General features: G+C 40.0%; 1 protein-coding gene across 4 annotated transcripts in view; it reads left to right on the forward strand.

Annotated features, from left to right (window-relative positions):
- The window catches only part of wdr44 (WD repeat domain 44), a 62,341-nt gene that overhangs the window by 5,548 nt on the left and 38,093 nt on the right, over positions 1 to 18,700 (forward strand). Inside the window, exons 2-5 of one of the 4 annotated variants that reach the window (XM_043704365.1) lie at positions 1,488 to 1,518; positions 7,156 to 7,230; positions 8,690 to 9,371; positions 15,638 to 15,768. In XM_043704365.1, the coding sequence (XP_043560300.1) occupies positions 1,488 to 1,518; positions 7,156 to 7,230; positions 8,690 to 9,371; positions 15,638 to 15,768 (919 nt within the window). Of the gene's footprint in view, positions 1 to 1,487; positions 1,519 to 3,971; positions 4,198 to 7,155; positions 7,231 to 8,689; positions 9,372 to 15,637; positions 15,769 to 18,700 lie in introns of those variants that run through there. The other 3 variants (XM_043704368.1, XM_043704367.1, XM_043704369.1) reach the window with 3 other exon arrangements.

Consider the following 18,700-nt stretch of genomic DNA (forward strand, 5'->3'; position numbering starts at 1 on the left):
CTCCCCTCCCCTCCCCCCCGTTTTGATTTCAAGTGCTGTGGTGTCCCAATAGAATTTAGTATTTTCCTCTCTAATTTCAAATTTACTGGATAAAAGTTGCCTGTTTTTTTTAACCTTGCTTTCTTGAATACTGAGGCTACATTTACTAACTTCCATTCTAAATAAACTAGTCTAGAATCTAAACAGTTCTGGAAGTTTAAAACCAATGTATTCACTACTTCTGAAGTTGTCTTTTATAAAACCTGAGGATGTGGGTAGCATTAATAACATACAGTAAATTCTTTATCTGCAAAATCATAAATTCAGCTGCACACATCACAAATTAAATCACAAAAATAAATATATATGATTTTAATCTTTTTTACCGAGCTCTACGGTAATGAAATTCATCATTTGCAGGGATTCCCAGGAGTGGGAATAACTGAATCATTTAGAAATGGCCTAATGAAGAAGCTACAGTGGTCTTCACTGAAACTTGTGATGAAAGAAAGCACTCAGCAGGTTAACTTGGAAGAATTTGGAAAACAAATGTATCCACAGTCAAGAGGCAGTAAATTCAAGTCTTATTTCTTAGAATTCGAATCAAGGCAAATTAAATAGTTACCAGAGGACGATGGCATTCTTTTGAGTGCCCTCCAGAAGTGAATCACATGCTGAATATCAGAAGAATGAGGGAGTTCTTGGGGTTAGTGAGGAACAAAGCTGAGTATGAAGTTAAAAAACATATTGTTAAGCTAATAGTATGTTTAGTCTCTTTATCTGTACGGATCAACAACATTTTGAAATTAATTCCAAGAAAAAAGACTTCGTACAAAGTGGAAAACTACAAGTTCAGGCTTACTATCAGGGTTTGGCGAACACTAAATCCTAAGAATAACTTTTTCAGAACAACAGTCATGGCAAAATGGAATTTTTTTTAAAAATAACTGACTTGAGCACAATGATAGAAACGATAGTCTTCATAAAGCACAAACACTTTCTCCTCATGTTAGGTTTCTGAAGTATATCACTTTCTTTGTGAAGACTTTTGACAAAAATATCTGTTGTAAGGAATCACTGATGACCTGTCAGCTGACAACATGTGACTTGCATACCTTCTTAACTGGATCCGAACTGAAGCACAATTTGAATCTATGCATTCGTGTGTGTCCTTACTTAGCTAATCCTGAAATCATTTTGAGAGTTCTCATTTGTAAGCTTTCAATGATTCAGTTGCTTTGCAATTTGTGAAATTAATGTTATTTGCAAACTATTCGCATCAATTTCAAGTTCCAGTTTTGTTTGATGTGATTCCTACTGCTGTAGCTCTTCCAATGTACATGTCTGTGTAACGTTAGAAATATTTCTAATACAGAAGTATTCTTTGTTTTGTAGAGTCAAAGTAATATGTGCTAGCCATTGCTACCATTAATACTATAGCTAGTCTTAAAATGTCTCTTGATAGCCTAACAGAATAACATCTCTCTCTTCTTTTTCCTCCATTCTAGGTCACCCAAAAAGGTCATTACCTCTGCTAAGGTGGGTATTGTACATCAGCAAAATATGATGGGAGGATCATGATGGGAAGATTAGCATTCAGTACCTGCCTCTGTTACACAATTTAAGGAGTTTAGGAGTGAAGGAAAAAGTACATCTTTACTCATTGAGTTAATCTGTGGTTCCGCATTCCAGTCTAATTGAACTTTAGTTCTAAGTACAGTTGCTGTTGTTGAACTGTGGAGAGATTTGTGGTGTTACAATGGCAGTTATAATTTGGACATGTCAACTTGGTAATGAAGATGATGATCTACAGGAAACCCAGTCTTGGATTCTTAGTGTACTTCTATTGAAGTAGTGGCTTATTTAGTAGGAGCCTGTTCATGCTATAGAGTGGGAGCTGAGCATGTAATTGTGGGTAACAGTTCAATGCAATAGGAAGCGTGTCCTGCATTGTTGTTAGTACAATCCTTGATGTAGGCTGTTTGATTGTACTGTCTTCCTGTTCATGTTAAAGATCCTATTACATTGTTAAAACAGTCAATAGTTTTATAGATGCCCTGACCAACTTTCATCCTTCAACTACTACCAAAATCATTATTGCATTTTTATGTTGTTGCTGCAAACTAACTATCACATCTGCCAACATAAATCTTGCATTCAAAACAGCAGTTCATTCTCTGAGGCACTTGAAGATTTCTTTAGCTTTGCTTTGTAATTTCAAACTTACTGTTTGTGTTGTGGAATGTTTTTACAATGTGATGCTGGATGCTCTGAAGTGACAAACCTAGCAGTGCTAGGTATTACTGAAGCTGTAGCGATCTAAATCTTGTGTTTTAGATAAAAATAAAAACATCATAGATGACTGGCTCCTAATTCCTTAAGCTAGTTTTCAATTTATAAGATGAAACTATGAAATTAATTATTTGAGATTGCTTTATTCAAGAAATTTTATTTGTCAAATTGTGGCTTTCGTGGAAATATTTATTATGAATAGTTCATTTTTAAAAGAAGAAAGTAAAATGCATGTGTTGAAATGAACACAAAATTAATGGTGATGGACTTTACTATAGGAGAAAACTTGGCATTTCATCTGCCCTGCAAAAAGTTATGATTGCGCTGTTAATGTTCAAGCCATTAGAATGGTTCTAGACTAGCAGTTTAAAATATCTAGCTATTTAAGCCCACTTTCGACAGATTCCTCATAGCTTTACACGTCTTTCTATGCAAATATTTGTTATTTTAAAAGCAATGAATCTGTCTCAGGTGTCATAGTTCTGAGCACAACTTTATGAAGTGAAAATTGGCTATGACGAGCATTGAGAAATCCAAGAATAGATTCAGCAGTAAGTGCTATAACTTTTCACAGTATGGTCTTTGACTTCAAGCTGAATGGTTGTGTAAATTGGCTCATTTAAATATATTCTGCTCCAAAAGGAGAGCTTTTGTTTCAAATGATGGTAAATCATAACTTGTTATAAAGTCAAGTAATTTCACTTACCACCAATGTTGAATTGTGGTGCAAATCTGCAGTTAATACCTGAACTGGTTTGAAAGCAAAGTTCATTGCGAATTCTCAGAGTCTCTCTGATGCTGAAATTTTAGTGTAAAGCAGAATCATTTCACACCATGTTCAATTTAGGTACACTAATGTGTTGTATTTCACATGGTTAAAAGCTAAGAAACCTTGGGGTTGTAGGGGTAGCTATTAAGAAAGGCAGTAGTAATTAAGTTTTGCTACTGTTAAGCAGCTAGGATTTGTTTGAATCTGTATTTAACCTGACAATATATCAGCATTACCATTTCCCTCATTTTAAAATGTTTTTGAAATGTTTTTAAAATGTTTTGTGACTGGAAAACATCTAAAAATATATAATTAATGTTTAACCAAATAATTGCAGAGTTTTGATAAATAGTATTACAAGCATCATGCTGGATATGTATTTATTGACCATAAACCACAATTTAATCTCTTTGTTATGATCACGTATATAAACAGAAGGAAAAGAAAGGGTTCTTGCTTTAGGGAGAAGACAGAAGGTGTCCGGGTCACTAAAAATAAAGTCATGCAAGATAAAAGTGATACAAAAATTAGATTCCCTACAGTATGGAAATAGGCCATTTGGCCCAATAAGTTCACACCGACCCTCCAAGAGTAACCCACCCAGACCCATTCCCCTACCCTATGTTTACCCCTGATTAATGCACCAAACACGATGGGCAATTTAGCATGGCCAATTCACTTGACCTGCATACCTTTGTGTTGTGAGAGGAAACCGTAGCACCTGGAGGAAACCCAGGGGACATAGGGAGAATGTGCAAACTCCTCACAGACAGTTGCCTGAGGCAGGAATTGAACCTGGGTCCCTGGCGGTGAGAGCCAGCAGTGCTAACCACTGAGTCACCATGCCACAAATATATTGTATGATAGGGCATATACTGACACATTTTTACAAATTTATCTCTCAGCTGATGATTCATTACTCCTCCATGTTGAGCAACAATTGGATGAAGGACTGAGGTTGGCAAGGGCACAAAATACACTCCTCCAAGAGTGGTTCAACAGTAAGACGACTGATTGAGCTGGTCAGGTTCAAAAGAGCATAGCTCCTCAACTGGGTCTGCAGCAGATGGTGAAGGGACCAGCAAGAGTGAAAATTATAGTTAATCTAATCCTGGCCAGTCTGCTTGCTGCAGATGCATCTGTCCTTGACTGTTTTGGTAAGTGTGACCACTGCACAGTCCTTATGGAGATGAAGTCTCATCTTCACATTGAGAATATCTTTCCATGTATTGTGTATGGCACTATCACCATACTAAATTGGACAGACCTCAGATCCAGCAACTCAGGACTGGACATCTGTGAGGCACCGTAGGCCATCACCAGCAGGACATTCATACACCACAGTCTGCAACTTTGTGACATGCATATCCTCCACTCCAACATGATCAAGCCTGGCTCAATGGAAGGTGCAGGAGGGCATGCCAGGAGCATCACCAGGTATACCTAAAAATGAGGTATCATCAAGTCAGAGTCATAGTTGTACAGATGGAAACAGACCCTTTGGTGTAACTCGTCTGTGCTGACTAGGTATCCTAAATTGATTTCGTCCCATTTGCTAGCATTTAGCCCATATCCCCCATAACCCTTCCTATTCATATACCCATCCAGATGCCTTTTAAATGTTGTATTTGTACCTGCCTCCTCCACTTCCCAAGGCAGCTCATTCCATACACACGCCACCCTCTGCATGAAAAGTTGCCCCTTAGATCCTTTTTGTCTTTCTCCTCTCACGTTAAACCTGTGCCCTCTGGTTTTGACTACCCTGGGCAAAAGACCTTGGCCCTTCACCTTATCCATGGCCCTCATGATTTTATAAACCTCTGAGGTCCCCCCTCAGCCTCCAATACTCCAGGGAAAATAGCTCTAGTTTATTCAGCCACTCCCAATAGCTCAAACCCTGGCAATGTCTTGTAAATCTTTTCTAAATCCTTTCAAATTTAACAGCATCTTTCCTATAGCAGGGAGACCAGAATTGAATACAGTATTCCAAAAGTGACCTGACGAATGTCTTGTACAGTTGCAACATAATGCCCCAACTCTGATACTCAATGCACTAGGGCAGTAAATACTTGACGGCCAGCGATGCCCTCATCCAGTGAATGAATGAATTAAAAAAAGGGCATCTGGCACATAGCACGGTGGTTGTGATTGTTGGAGGTCAGGCATCTCTACTCCATCTTTGCAGGTGTTCATCAGAGCAGTGTCCTCGTCCCAGCCATCATTAGCTGCTTCGTCAATGACCTTCCCTCTATCACAAGGTCAGAGGTGGGGATGTTTGCTGATGCTTGCACAATGTTCAAATGCAACAAGATGGAGAGAGTATCCAGGTTTAGGCTGGCAAATGGCAAATAATATTTGCATCACTTAATGACCATCTCCAGTAAGAGACTATCTAACCACCTGATGAAGGGCTTATGGCCAAAACATCGATTCTCCTGCTCCTCAGATGCTGTATGACTGGCTGTGCTTTTCCAGCACCACACTCTCGACTCTGATCCCCAGCATCTGCAGTCATCATTTTCTCTTAATCTAACCACCAATCTGACACTCGGTGGTGTTACAATGACTAAATTCCCCATGGTCAGAGGCTAGGAACACAGCAGCAGGTATCCCACTTCCTGACTCCCCAAAGTCTGACCACCATCTACGATGTACAAGTCAGGAATTTGATGGAATAATTCCCCACTTGCCTGGGTGAGTGCAGCTCCAATAACATTCAAGCATCCACACACTCCACCACCGATGCTCAATAGTAGCAGGTGTGTACTATGTCCAAGATGCACTGCAGAAATTCACCCAAGATCCTTGGACAACACCTTACAAATCCAAGACCACAAATCTAGGAGGACAGTGCAGCAAATAGATGGGAGTACCACCACTTGCACACTTCCCTCCAAGCACTTTCCATCCTGACTTGGAAATATATTGCCATTCTTTCAATGTTGCTGGGTCAACATCCTAGAACTCCCCTATCCAATGGAATTGTAGATCTGCCTATAGCACATGGACTGCAGCAGTTCAAGAAGATAGCTGATCATTTTGTTCTCAAGGGCGACTGGGGTGGGCAATAAATGCTGGCCGACCAGTGACACGCATGTCCCACGAGAGAATTTAAAAAGTGTTATACTATTGACATTAGTTGGAACACCAAAGGACTAGATGAAGTGTTGGCAATAGTATAATTGCAAAGCATTCTCTCAGAACCAACTAGAATAGTGGATATAGCTCAGCATAGCTGAGGCAGTTCTTTAGATATAGAAGAATTAAGTTAGATTTTCAGAGTTATGTCTGCAAGGGGGAGAAAATGAACAGAATAAATAAATTACTATTTTGAGCTACTGGGATCGTGGCTGATCAGATTTGCTTTCCAGATCGTTAGATGAAAGAAAAGGTAAATAGGGACATTATTGGGATATTTCTTTGCGTATCTTTAATTCACAAAGAAACTTTAATGTGGGAAAACTTTCTCATTTACCTTTACAATGTGTAGATTTTAGTTAATGATTTAAATGTCTTAAAATTTTTGAGAGTTTCAGGAGTGCCAGTTGAGGTGTGAGGAACTGAGATTTTGCCAGAGGAGTATTCTGGATTGTTTCTAGATTATGTGGAGACTTGAGTCAATGCTGAGCATTAGCAGTTTGAGTCCAGTGATGCAAACCTGTCCAGACTAAGGAAGGCCGAGTCCAGATCTTTAAGTTAAGAGGTTATTGCAATTATTTCTGTTATTGGAAAATGATATTGATGGGTGGTCCCCATCCAGTCATGTGTGCATAGGTGCTGCAGATATGCACCAGGTAAGAAGACCATGCCTCTGAAACTCTGGCACATTGTGTGTTGCTATCAGCTGAGGATTAGGCTACATTCTAGAAGAATCAAAACTAACATTTTTTAAGAAGAAGGTGGAGTTTGAAAGACTGTGTAACTGAGTGTGACCATCTAAATCTGAGTGTACTGCTGAGCCAGTTTGTAAGATACCAGCTTTGGTGTGTCTGTCATTTATTGTGTATTAAACCACAATTTGCTCATCAGGCATTGTTGAACTCCTATTAATTTTGGATTCTCATAGAGGCCGAGGTAGAATGATAGATTTATTTTTTGATCTGTTTTCCCAATAGAATAAAATGGACAATGGAACACAGAAATTTGTTCAAGACTTGCCATTTGATCACAGTAATGAAAATAAAGATGAGGTTTGTTTTTGTGCTTGTAAGCCACTATAGTAGTTTTCTGATTTTCTTTTACTTCTGAGTTCAACCTAATATGTTTTTGAACTTTTAAGCTAAGTCCATAAATACTTTACCACACTGATGGACTTACCATTTGCGCTGCAAGACTTCTTCTGAGGAGTTATTAGCTTTGAGTGTTGCTGGCTGATTTTTTTGTTTTTGCTAAGTTTTTTTATCTTTGTCATGATCTATAATGGACGATCCTCTGTCATACTAGTACCCAGAAGTGGCATCATTTAGAAAACGAGGATTCCCTCATGGCTTTGTGTGGGTGTGAAGCTTTTTAAAAGATAAAAATAACGTGTTTTCATTTTGCTTTTAACTATTTAACATACTGGGGAGAGGTCTTGCAACTCATTTAACTATGCACTGCAGTTCTGGCAGACATGCCATTAGAGGAACAAATCCTAAGTTATTCCCAGCTCTACTACAGGCTAATTGCTTCATAACTTAATAGCTCAGAACTTCAGCATTCCGTTGAAAGTAGTTACAATAATCCTGTCTCTTCCTTGTCTGATGCTACCAGCAAGGTCCACTTCGGCAACTCCTTAAATCCCCAAAGCGCCTATTGGTACTGTTCCCTTTTCAGACAGAAAACAACTTTAGCATGCATCCTTCTCCAGACATTAGCTGCTCTGTTTCTCCATAGCAGAATCTGAATTTTTTATCTCTTTCTTGTGTCAAAGAAGTTGACTCCTTTCTGTGGCTGACAGCAGACGTGTGAAAGCTATCACTTGATTTCACGAGGTTTCTCTTTAAGTTTCATCCCATGTTAACCAGACTACATTGGCCAAACTCTAAGTTGGGGTGCTTATAAATTCCCAATTTTACCTTAAAGTATACACTATCCATGGTACTGATTTGGGTTTGGGGACTAAATGTAATACTCCCAAGTTTTCTGATGACACAAAACTAGGTGGAAATGTGGATTGAGAGGCAGGTGCAAGGAGGCTTCCAGGGGCCCTCGACATGCTTAGTGGGTAGACAAGAGCACGGCAGATGGAATATATGTGGAGGAGGAATTTCTTCACTGAGGGTGGTAACTCTTTGGAGTTTCCTACATGAGAGGACTGAGAAAGATTAGCCATTTAGTATATCTAAGACAGATAATTGATTTCTAGAAATTAAAGATATTGAGGGGTATGGGGATAGTGTGGGAAAAGGTGGTGTGATATAAAATCAGCCATGATCTAGTTGAATAGCTGAGCAGACTCAATTTACCCTGATCCTATATCTTATGTTCCGAAGTGAAGGGTGACATTTTAATCATTATTGGCTTGTCAAGTTCAGTATTCATAATGCTTAAATCATTATTAATCAACAAAACACAAATAATTGACATTATTTCAGGAGCAGAGACCAGTTTTTGCTGCTGAACGTTCTTCTGACCTGGCAGCTGATTATGCCTTGTTTTTGTTCTCAGGTCCTGGAGGAGCCAGAAGAAGAATACCCACCGAAGAGTCAGCTAACAGTTGAACCTTCAGACACTAGTGAAGAGGAAAACATTTTTAAAAAAGACCAGGTTGTAGTTTGTGCATCAGCTGAAGCTGATCTGCTCAGCAACATATCTGGGCTATTAACCGTTGATCAGCCATTGTGTAAAAAGCCAAAGGACTTAACAGAGCAAAGCAGTTCAAATGTACAGACTGAGCAGACAAACCTGTCAGATACTCTGCCATTTTCAGAAACTGTCACAGCAGTGTCATTGAGTGATGGGAATGAAACACCATCAGAGTTTGAGAGTAGTTTGTGTTTGGATAAGTGCAGTGAAGAGTCTTTTATGTCATCGCAACAAGAAGTGGATAAAGCTGAGGACGTCAAAGAGATCAAGAAAGCAGACATCTTGGAACACGTTTCTGCAGATTGTTTCCCTCTCCATGATGTTATGTCCTCTGAGGAGCTGCAGCCTTCGGAATTACCGCAGCAGATGAATGTAGAACCCGACATAGTAGCTAGCACAAAGAAACCCACACCAATGCGCCCACCTCCACCAGCTTCAAGTGTCCCTCCTCCGAGGCCTCCACCACCTGCACGGCCTGCTCCTCCTCCTCGAAAGAAGAAAAGTGAAACTGCCTTGGATGTGCATGGTTCTTTAGGTCTAGAAGGTTAGTGGAACAGCTGTTGCCTTTTGTAAGTTGACAATTGAATCTGTGATTTCCAAAAATTGAAGATGTTCTCAGAAAAATGTCAATGTTAGTAAAAACTGCCAAAATAATAATGCAGAAAATAATCCAGCCAATTAATTCAAATCACTTTTATAGTTGATTGTTCTAATTTTGGCTGAGACATCCAGATTGTTATTCATGAGCTTATATTTGGATGTTTTGTTGTGTTGTAATGTAAACTCCTGTGTTCTTCTGGGAGAGAATTTTGGAAAATTTCACACAGCATATCCAAGTAACACCCATCTTGTATTTGCTGAAGGACTGAGGTTACATGTATGCTTCCATATTTTTCCAACTGCATTGTGAGATGCAAATGATGCTGATGTTGCTGCAGGGTTTGTGTTATCAGAACAAATAGTCTTCTATTTTTATTATCCTTGCATTCTTAATCCTCTCGACATGAATGTTTAAATTATCTTCTCGAAGAGTGCAATTTTTGAAGTAGCTAGTATTGAGTTGCATGTAATACCAGATCTTCCAATCACAAACCTATTTCCGATCCTGATCAGAGGAAAGAAATGGACACTTGCCTTTCAGGGAGATCTCTCTGTGAATTTCTGTGCCAGAAGGGCAGCATAGTGGCTCAGTGGTTACACTGCTGCCTCACAGCATCAGGGTCCCATGTTCGATTCCAGCCTCAGGCGACTGCCTGTGTGGAGTTTGCACTTTCTCCCTGTGTCTGCATGGGTTTCCTCCAGGTGCTCCGGTTTCCTCCCACAATCCAAAGATGTGCAGGTGAGGTGAATTGGCCATATTAAATTGCCCATAGTGTTAGGTGCGTTAGTCAGAGGGAAAAGGGTCTGGGTGCGTTGCTGTTTGTAGGGTCAGTGTGGACTGGTTGGGCCGAAGGGCCTGTTTCCGCAAAGTAGGGAATCTAATCAGGAACCTTCTCATTTGCACCTGTCCAGCATAATCCAGGATTCCATGAAACCAGCAGTGCAGTGAATCAATGTTGAAGGCACACCCCCTTTTCACAGCAATCCTGCAGTATTCCAGCATTTGATAGTCCTGTAACCACTTACATAGCTACTGAGAGATCCTAAATGTTTTAAGTACACTAAGAAACAGGATGCCAAGGTGGGGTGGAGGGAAGAGGGTACGTACTGAGTGGGTGAAGGTTTTGTGGTGGTGGGGGATAAAGGCGTTGGTGCAATAGGTAAGTGGGTCAGTACTTGGTGTATTAGTCTGTGGGGCATTTGCGGATGGTGTGTTCTTGTCAGGAGTGGTTCAGATCTCGGTGTGGGTAGACTCATCACAGTTGGGTCATGCTGGGAGGTTCCCATCCAGCAAGTCACTGGGTATTGGAAGGGTTTGTTGGATCTGGTCTGGTGTCTGGGCGGTCAGTGTGCAGTGAGTTGAATAGTTACCTAGTAGTTGGTTTTCAATTTCTCTAACTTTTCCTAGGTAACTATACCTAGGTAGCTATTCTGCTCAGTCAGAATCTTTTAAGATCTCCAACTTTAACTCAAGAGTTGGGGAATTTTTTTCAGAGGGCTCCAGACACCAGTGTCCATTGGATTTTTACCTTTACTGGGGAATTCACACAGTCAGGTGCATTGGAATTTCTACATGTTCCCAACACACAATCTAGTTCATGCTTTTACAATGTCTATCTCCACATTGGAAGATCTGAGCCAAAATGTGTGTCCAGCAAGTTTAAGTAAGTTCATACTTTCTAATAGCAATATTCTCTGCCAATATTTAATTATAATCTGAAGTTTCTCAGTCTGTCCCGTTCTCAAATTCATATATTTATCATGTATGCATCATTATAATGCTGATTTCACCTTGTAATTCCCATGCTCCAAGTGCTTGATTGGTGACATTTGTTTTTTGTAAAATGAAAGCATAATATCGTAATTGACTGTATTCAGAAAAGATCAGTCAGTATAATTTAGCTATATTGGATATTTTTCAATCACCGTCTCAGACATTAATGCCGGTTAAATATGTCTGGAGTTCTGAAGTTACATTAACGTTCCCAAAGCTTTGTTTGTCACACTTGAATTAATTTTGCAGATGGTTTTCTCCCTAACAACAGAAAAGCAGACTTGAGCACTTTGCAAAGCTGAAGTCTGTATTGGTTTGGAACTTTAGACAGCAGAACTATCTTATGTTTATGGAGTTAGCTCAATAAACATCCCTTTGCTTCTAATTTCAATGGAGTTTGTTTAGAAAAGTTAGCATAGGATTTTACTCAAATTTGCTTTAAAAATGTTTCTTATTCCTGTACATAATCTGGCCTTTGCAATTACTGTGACTTTGGTTAGCGCTCTCAAAGCAGTTGCGTATCTATGAGCACCAAACAAACCTTGCTGCATACTAAAACTGAGTAATTGGCCTGAATGTAAAGATAATTAAAATGGCCACTTGCAAATGTAAAAATGGACTTGGTGACAGACATCCCTCAGCTAAAATGCATATGTGCGTGCGGGGTCGATGTTACTGCATTTCATGCCAATAATGTCACCATCTCTATCTGTGGCCTTGTTGAGGATGGTTTTCTGAAGAGTCTGAGACTGAGAGCCCAGGGAGTGGGGCAAAGACCAGGAAGGGAGCAAGGGACAGTCAGGTAGTGCAAGGCCATTGAGCAGTGCGGCCAGGCTACCCACGTGTCATGATGTGGCTGCGAAGCGGGCCCTTCATAGACCATTGTTCCAAATATGTGAAGTTTAATTGGAAGTTTTGTCAGGATTTATGTCTCCAACCAAACAGTTCCTGCATGTTTGCTGCTGTTAGGTTTACATATCAACTAAAATCAAAGGAAAGAAATGGCCTCTAGTGGGAAGAGCAAGGACTTATACAAGCATTCAGTCTGAGGCCTGTGCATCAGGTGCTGGTCAGTCTGCTGGACTAGTGTGAGGGAGAGACTGCTGTAAATGGGATGTCAGCAAGGTGAGTGTGTTGGGAGGGGATTTGTATGTGTGTGAGGTGGCAAAGGTGGAGAGCATGAGAGAGGGAGAGCTAGGCTTGTGTGGGAGTTGGTGATTTGAAGGAGGAATGGGCACATTAGTTGGGATGGTGATGAGGGAGGGAGGGACAATGTGTGTTGGGGAAAGATAGAGGATTGGAGGATGTGTGTGTTGGGACGAGGGAGGGTGGGTCAGTGTACGAAAGAAAGTGAGGAACAGGTATGTATGTTGGGAGCATGTAAGGGATGGTGCTGGAGTGGGGGTGAGGTGTTTGTGAGAGAGGGAGACGTGGAGCAGGAATGTGTCACTTTCAGGGATGGAGGATTCAAAGTGACAAGGGTGACTGAGTGAGAACCGGCGTTGCGTCCTTTTCTTCCCTTCTGAACCATCTTCCTCTGAAGCAAGCTGGGCGAAGAGAAAATATCAACCCCCAAGGCAACTCTTTCCTGACCTACCCTTTTGTCTGGTTTCCACTACATGTCTGGTGAACTGTCAGAGGTTTAGCAAACGTGGATCTTGTGTTTTCCCAACACCTTGGCTGTGCTGCTATCCCCATGCCTTTTTTCTAATTGTGAATCTGGGGCCTTGAGACTTTTTCCAGCTGTGCTTCGTAACTGCAAGGACAAACCAATTAGTTAGCTTTTGGTAATCATTTTATTAATTATTTAGTTATCGGTTCATAATTTTTATTTTGTTAAAGCCTATGTTTCTGAAATTTGCTCACTGAGAGAGAAAAATTGAAATACGCTACCAGCCTCCATGTGAAAAACATTCAACAACCATGATTGGAATCATTTGAAGACTTATCAAACCTCATCTCAGAAGTAAACTAGATAATTTGTCTGCTCAACTGCTGTGCCCCCCCTCCCTCCTCGCTCTCCCTCTCCCCCCCCACCCCCTTCCTACATTTATCAACCTTTTCCGGGCTGTAATCATTTAACAAGGGGTATTTGACCCAAAACATTAATTCTGATTTCTCTCCACAGGTTCTGCCAGATCTGCTGAGTTTTTCCAACACTTTGTTATTGAAACTAGATTATTTGTTTGGTTACCAAATGGGTGTAACAAATGGCAAGTTGGATCCAAAATTACTTTAGTAGTAGGCGACAGAGTGGTGGGAGAAGGCTGTTGTCTGTCTGGAGTTGAGCATCCAGTGGCGTATCAAAGGGATTGGTGCTGGATCCCTTATTTTTCATGAGATACATATGATGTAGATGAGAGTGGTGGGAGTGTTGTATGATGAGTTTACAGATGACACAAAGATAGGCTGGGTGATTGACTATGTGGAAGGAGGTCTTAGATTTCAGGAGGCTACAGACAAGTTGGTCAAATGGACAAATCAGTGGCAGGTGGAATTTAACTTGAGGTGATGCTCTTAGAAGGAGCAATGCAGGTGGTGACTGTATCAATGGCAGGACACTAGAAAGCTTAGAAGAATCCTGGGTTGCTTGTCTGCAGAATCCTGAAGGTCGCAAGGCAGATTAATTCGGTAGTTCAGGCTACAGAATGCTTGTCTTTATCAGTTGTGGCATAGATTATAAGATCAGGAAGGTTACATTGGAGCAAGGCAGGACTTTGGTTAGGGCACAGCTGGAATGCTGTGTGCAGTTCTAGTCTCCTGACTAAAAGAAGGATGTGATTGCACTGGATAGGTTGCAGGGAAATTCACCAGGATGTTTCCTGGAATTGAGTACTTCAGTGATGGAGAGGCTGGATAAGCTTGAGTTGTTTTCTTTGGAACAGAGATGGTTGCGGGTGCACCTGGTAGAGGTGCAGTGGATGATAAAGATACAGAAAGCAGCTGTTCCTCTTTGTTTGAAAGGTAAGTAACAAGAGGGCATACTTTCAAGATGAAAGTCTAGAGGTTTAGAGGCAGTAAAGGTGTTTTCACTGAGGTTGATGGGAGTCTGGAATGCAATGCCTGGAGGTAGCCTGTCAATGTTTCAAAAGTAATTGGACGAGTGCTTAAAGTATCATAACGTTCAAGGCTATGGGCCGAGTACTGGAAAGAGAGAGTAGTGTAGATTTAGTGTAGCTTGAAGGGCCAAAGAGCCTCTTCTGTACTTTGAATCGAGGATGCTGTCAGTATACCACCGTGCCAGTGATGGCTCAACCAATCAGGACCCTCATGTTATATGCATTCATGTCTTGTTTGTCACGTCTGCTTCTTGCATCTTAGTCCTAATGACTGCAAGTTGAAAAGCTTTGACTGCTGCCTCTACGTAGCAGTTTTCAAGCAACAGATGTATAGTTAGGCCCGTTTGTAGCCAAACTTTATATTTCTTCCTCTACCAATTAAAAGCTGATTAAGTAAAATTGAGAGAGTGCATTAATTTATGTTTTGGGCAGGAATCCTAAATTTAAGCAGATGTCAGCTAGACATGAGCTCACCAAATATAGGCTGGTCAATGCCTTCACTTAAGGGATAGGCCTGGTAATTTTACTTAATGCCTGATTCTGACAATTTATCATCAGTTGAATTGGAAAGGCACAGATAACAAGGTGGATGTAAAATCAACAGATTGGGCAGGATATAGAGAAGCTGCAAGGATATAGAGAAGCTGCAAGGATATAGAGAAGCTGCAGAGCTGGGCAGAAAGGTGGCAAATGGAATTCAATGTAGCTAAATGTGAGGTGATTCACTTTGAGAAGAATAACAAAAAGATGGGGATGTTCTATGTTCTATGTTATGACAAAAAATATGTTCTTAAAATAAATTGGTTCCAAGTTCTTTTGAAGATGTGTATTTCACATTGTTACTTGTGGAATATCACAATGCAAATCTTCATGGAACAATGAAAGATTGGAGTCAGGAATTATTAACTCTTGTTTATTTCTACCTTGAAAGGTTGATACAGAGTGCATGCTCATTGATGTTTTGACTTCCATTAACAATCTTGAATATCTCAACTGTGTTCAAAATACCTTATGAATGCTTTGAATGCATCGCATTCATATACCATGTACGGTTAGATAATTAATTTGTCTAAGGCTAGACTCCATATTAGACATTGCATAAAATTTTGGATCCCTGACAAACAACTGTTGATCAAGTTAAAATCCAAAATGTTGCCTTCTTTGTGTTCTTCTGTCCTTATTTTGCATCTCTCCATAAATTTGCTTGTTTGTAAATCTTGCTAAAAAGTTATCCTTAATTGTAATATTTTGGATAACATAAATTCAAAGAGGGGTTGAATTTATTTACAGGTGCATAATTATTACACTCTGCTCCAAACATTTTGTCAGTTTGAGTGAAAACTTTCAGTTGAGAATTGGTATTTTGTTTCTATGCAGTTCCCACAGATTATGTTGCATCCAGTGGATTAGTGAGTCCCAATACTGCTGTAGAGAATCTAGCTAAAGAACTGCAGCACTCATTAGATCTTGCAAGTGCAACCAGTGGAGACAAAGTTGTTACTGCACAGGTATGTAGAAAATAATCATATTCATTTGCTGGAACTATTTAATAAATGAAATCTGCTTTTGAAGTGCCAAGCTATTTAATAAATGAAATCTGTTTTTGAAGTGCCAGTATTTTAGACTTTGTGCTCCAATCATGGATTCTGTCTCTGATCAGAAGAGCTGGAGAGACAGAATCTGTGGTTGGAGGAGCAGCTCCTTACAGATTCAGTTTCCCACACTTACTAATCCACCAATCAAACCCTGCATGCTTTCCAGCCCTAAACAATCTACTGTTACTCAGGCCTGGACCTTGAAGGAATCGTAATGTTGACTGATGTTAGTGGAAGGCTAGCCCACCTTTCCTGATTTTTCACCTTGTCTTTGAATTTGTTTTGGGCTACTTGTAACATTTCTTGAGCAGATTTGCCCAACACCCCTGTATATTTGAACCCTGCTTAGAAAGGGGGAAAGAAAAATTATGTTCATCTCTTGGAAGAGACCCTGTATGTTTCAGCTCTTAATCATAATCTTAATCAGAGCAGTATTTTTGAGAATTTTTTTAGCTCAAGTTAGCTCACTGAGCTTGAAGGTTTGTTTTCAGACATTTCGTCACCATACTAGGTAACATTATCAGAGGGGGTCTCTGGTGAAGTGCTGGTGGTATGCCCCGCCTCTCTTTATAGGTCTTGGTTTCTTAAGTTGGATGATGTCATTTCCAGTTCTTTTTTCCAAAGGAAGGTAGATAGGGTTCTGAATAGAAAGCCAAGTCTCTAAGAATTCCCATGCATGTATTTGTTTCGCCTGTCCTAGGATGTGGCTGTGCGAGACGTACCCCCGGCGCCTCACCAGAGATTCTCACTGATGTTACCTAGCATGGTGACAAAATGTCTGAAAGCAAACGTTCAAGCTCAGCAAGCTAACTTACTTACAGAACAGTATTTCTCCCAACAATGTTAGTTGGTAGAAACCTGGTTTAATCCTTCTCCCAACACAAACTCTGTCAATGTATATTTATTTGAAGCCAGTTCAGGGAGGTGGTGATACTTCTAAATACTTGTAATCTTAACCAGAAAATTGAGTTTATTTGCCATGTCCAGACTGTTTTCTAAGTCTTGCAGATGCAGGACAGGAGTTTTCTATCTTAGTAATATCAAATTCATAAAGTCCTCTCATGTCAGTTTCATTGTTTTGTAGCATGAACACCTTAGAGACAATCTATTGTAACTCTGGGTCATATACTCAAACATTGGCTTTTTATTCTGAAGTGTTGTTAGGGAGTTGTGGGTTTTAACAACTTGCTCAAATGATTGCTAACCAATCATCAGAGGGGTTCATCAGGAGCCCTGGAATGGGATTATTTAAGAGTTGCAACTGCGCATATACTTTGCATCAAAAGTGGTGTCACTGGTGATCAGAAAGTAAGTTCTCCATTGATTGGAGTTGTACCAAGCACAAAGGAAGATGGCTGTGATTACTTGGGGGTCAATCATCTCAGTCACAGGTAATCACTATTGGAGTTGCTCAAGATAGTGTCCAATTATCTTCAGCTGCTTCATGGTGCCACTCAAATACCATCTCCAACAACAGGGAATCTAATCACTGCCCTTTGACATTCAATGGTTCTACTATCATTGAATCTCCCGCTATCAACATTCTGAAGGTTACTATTGAGCTGAAAATGAACTTGATCAGTCATGTAACCACTCGGGCTGCAAAAAGAGGTCAAAGGCTATGAATTCTGTGGCAGGCAACTCACTTTCTCTGTCCCCGATGGTTGTTTATGATTTCTCAAGACACCAGTCGGTATAACGGAGCATTTTCCACTTGCTTGAATGATTCAAGCAACACTCAAAAAGCTCAACACCATTCAGGGCAAAGAATTATGAATGATTGGAGTCTGAAATGGTTAACTGTTATTTCTGATTTGTCAATGAAATATTAATCTTTGTAATCTATTAAATAGGTGAAAGCCATTGGGATCTAACACAAGGTTCTTAACTTTTCCAATTTCAGAAGGAAGATAGCTTGTCATATTGAATGTCCTTTCTACTTTAGGCAAAAATCAGTTTTGTTTGAAGTTTGAGAGTGAGATTATGATGCAGAATTTGAGTGGAAAGAATATGTAAATTCCAAAACTGCAGCATTTCTGATAATTTTATTTTCAGAAGAGGCAGGCAGTAATGGTGAAGCAGAGCAGTTTCTCTTCTAGATTTAGAAAGTTAATTGTCAACTCTACAGGATAAGAAATAACTTCAGTGTTGTAATTGACTACAGAGGATTCTACCACCATTGTAAGGGTTTCAGGCTTTGACACTTAAACATTGTTTCATAGTTTCTTTCCGATTCCACAGACCTTGTTGCTACTGATTGAAGACATGTTGAAAAAGAAATCAAAATAACCAGCTTGAGTTTTGTACTGATGATTATAGAGAAGAGTGATAGGGTTACCAGGAATCATGGACTTCCTATTGTCTAACAAGACTTAGGGAGAAGTCATTAAAATCTGTAATGAAGGATAAAGAGAGATAGCTCTTAAAAAAAAACCTGAGCAGATTGGAGAAAGTAAATGTGATTTTGTAAAAAGCTTTGCGTGATGAATCCAATTGATTTCTTTAGGAAGTAATTGAAGCAGTTGACAGGGAGAAGTCTGTGGATGTGGTTTTATTCCACTGTACAAAGCCCTGGTTGGGCCACGTCTGGAGGCCTGAGTAGAATTCAGAATACTGCACCTTATGATATCTTGGCCTTGGAAGAAGTACAGTGTGGATTCAGCAGACTATTACTGAAGTTCAAAGGTTAGATCAATGATGATCTCTTTGGCAGAATAAACTTCCTTAAGATTTAATCTTATATTTTTAGCAGTGGTGGGACATTGAATACAATCATTTGATTTTGTGCTTGTAACATCTAAATTCTGTTTTGGGAAATGTGCAGAATCTTCCCTTCAAAAATGAA

This window comes from Chiloscyllium plagiosum, chromosome 15 (assembly GCF_004010195.1).
Source record: "Chiloscyllium plagiosum isolate BGI_BamShark_2017 chromosome 15, ASM401019v2, whole genome shotgun sequence".
Classification (NCBI taxonomy): domain Eukaryota; kingdom Metazoa; phylum Chordata; class Chondrichthyes; order Orectolobiformes; family Hemiscylliidae; genus Chiloscyllium; species Chiloscyllium plagiosum.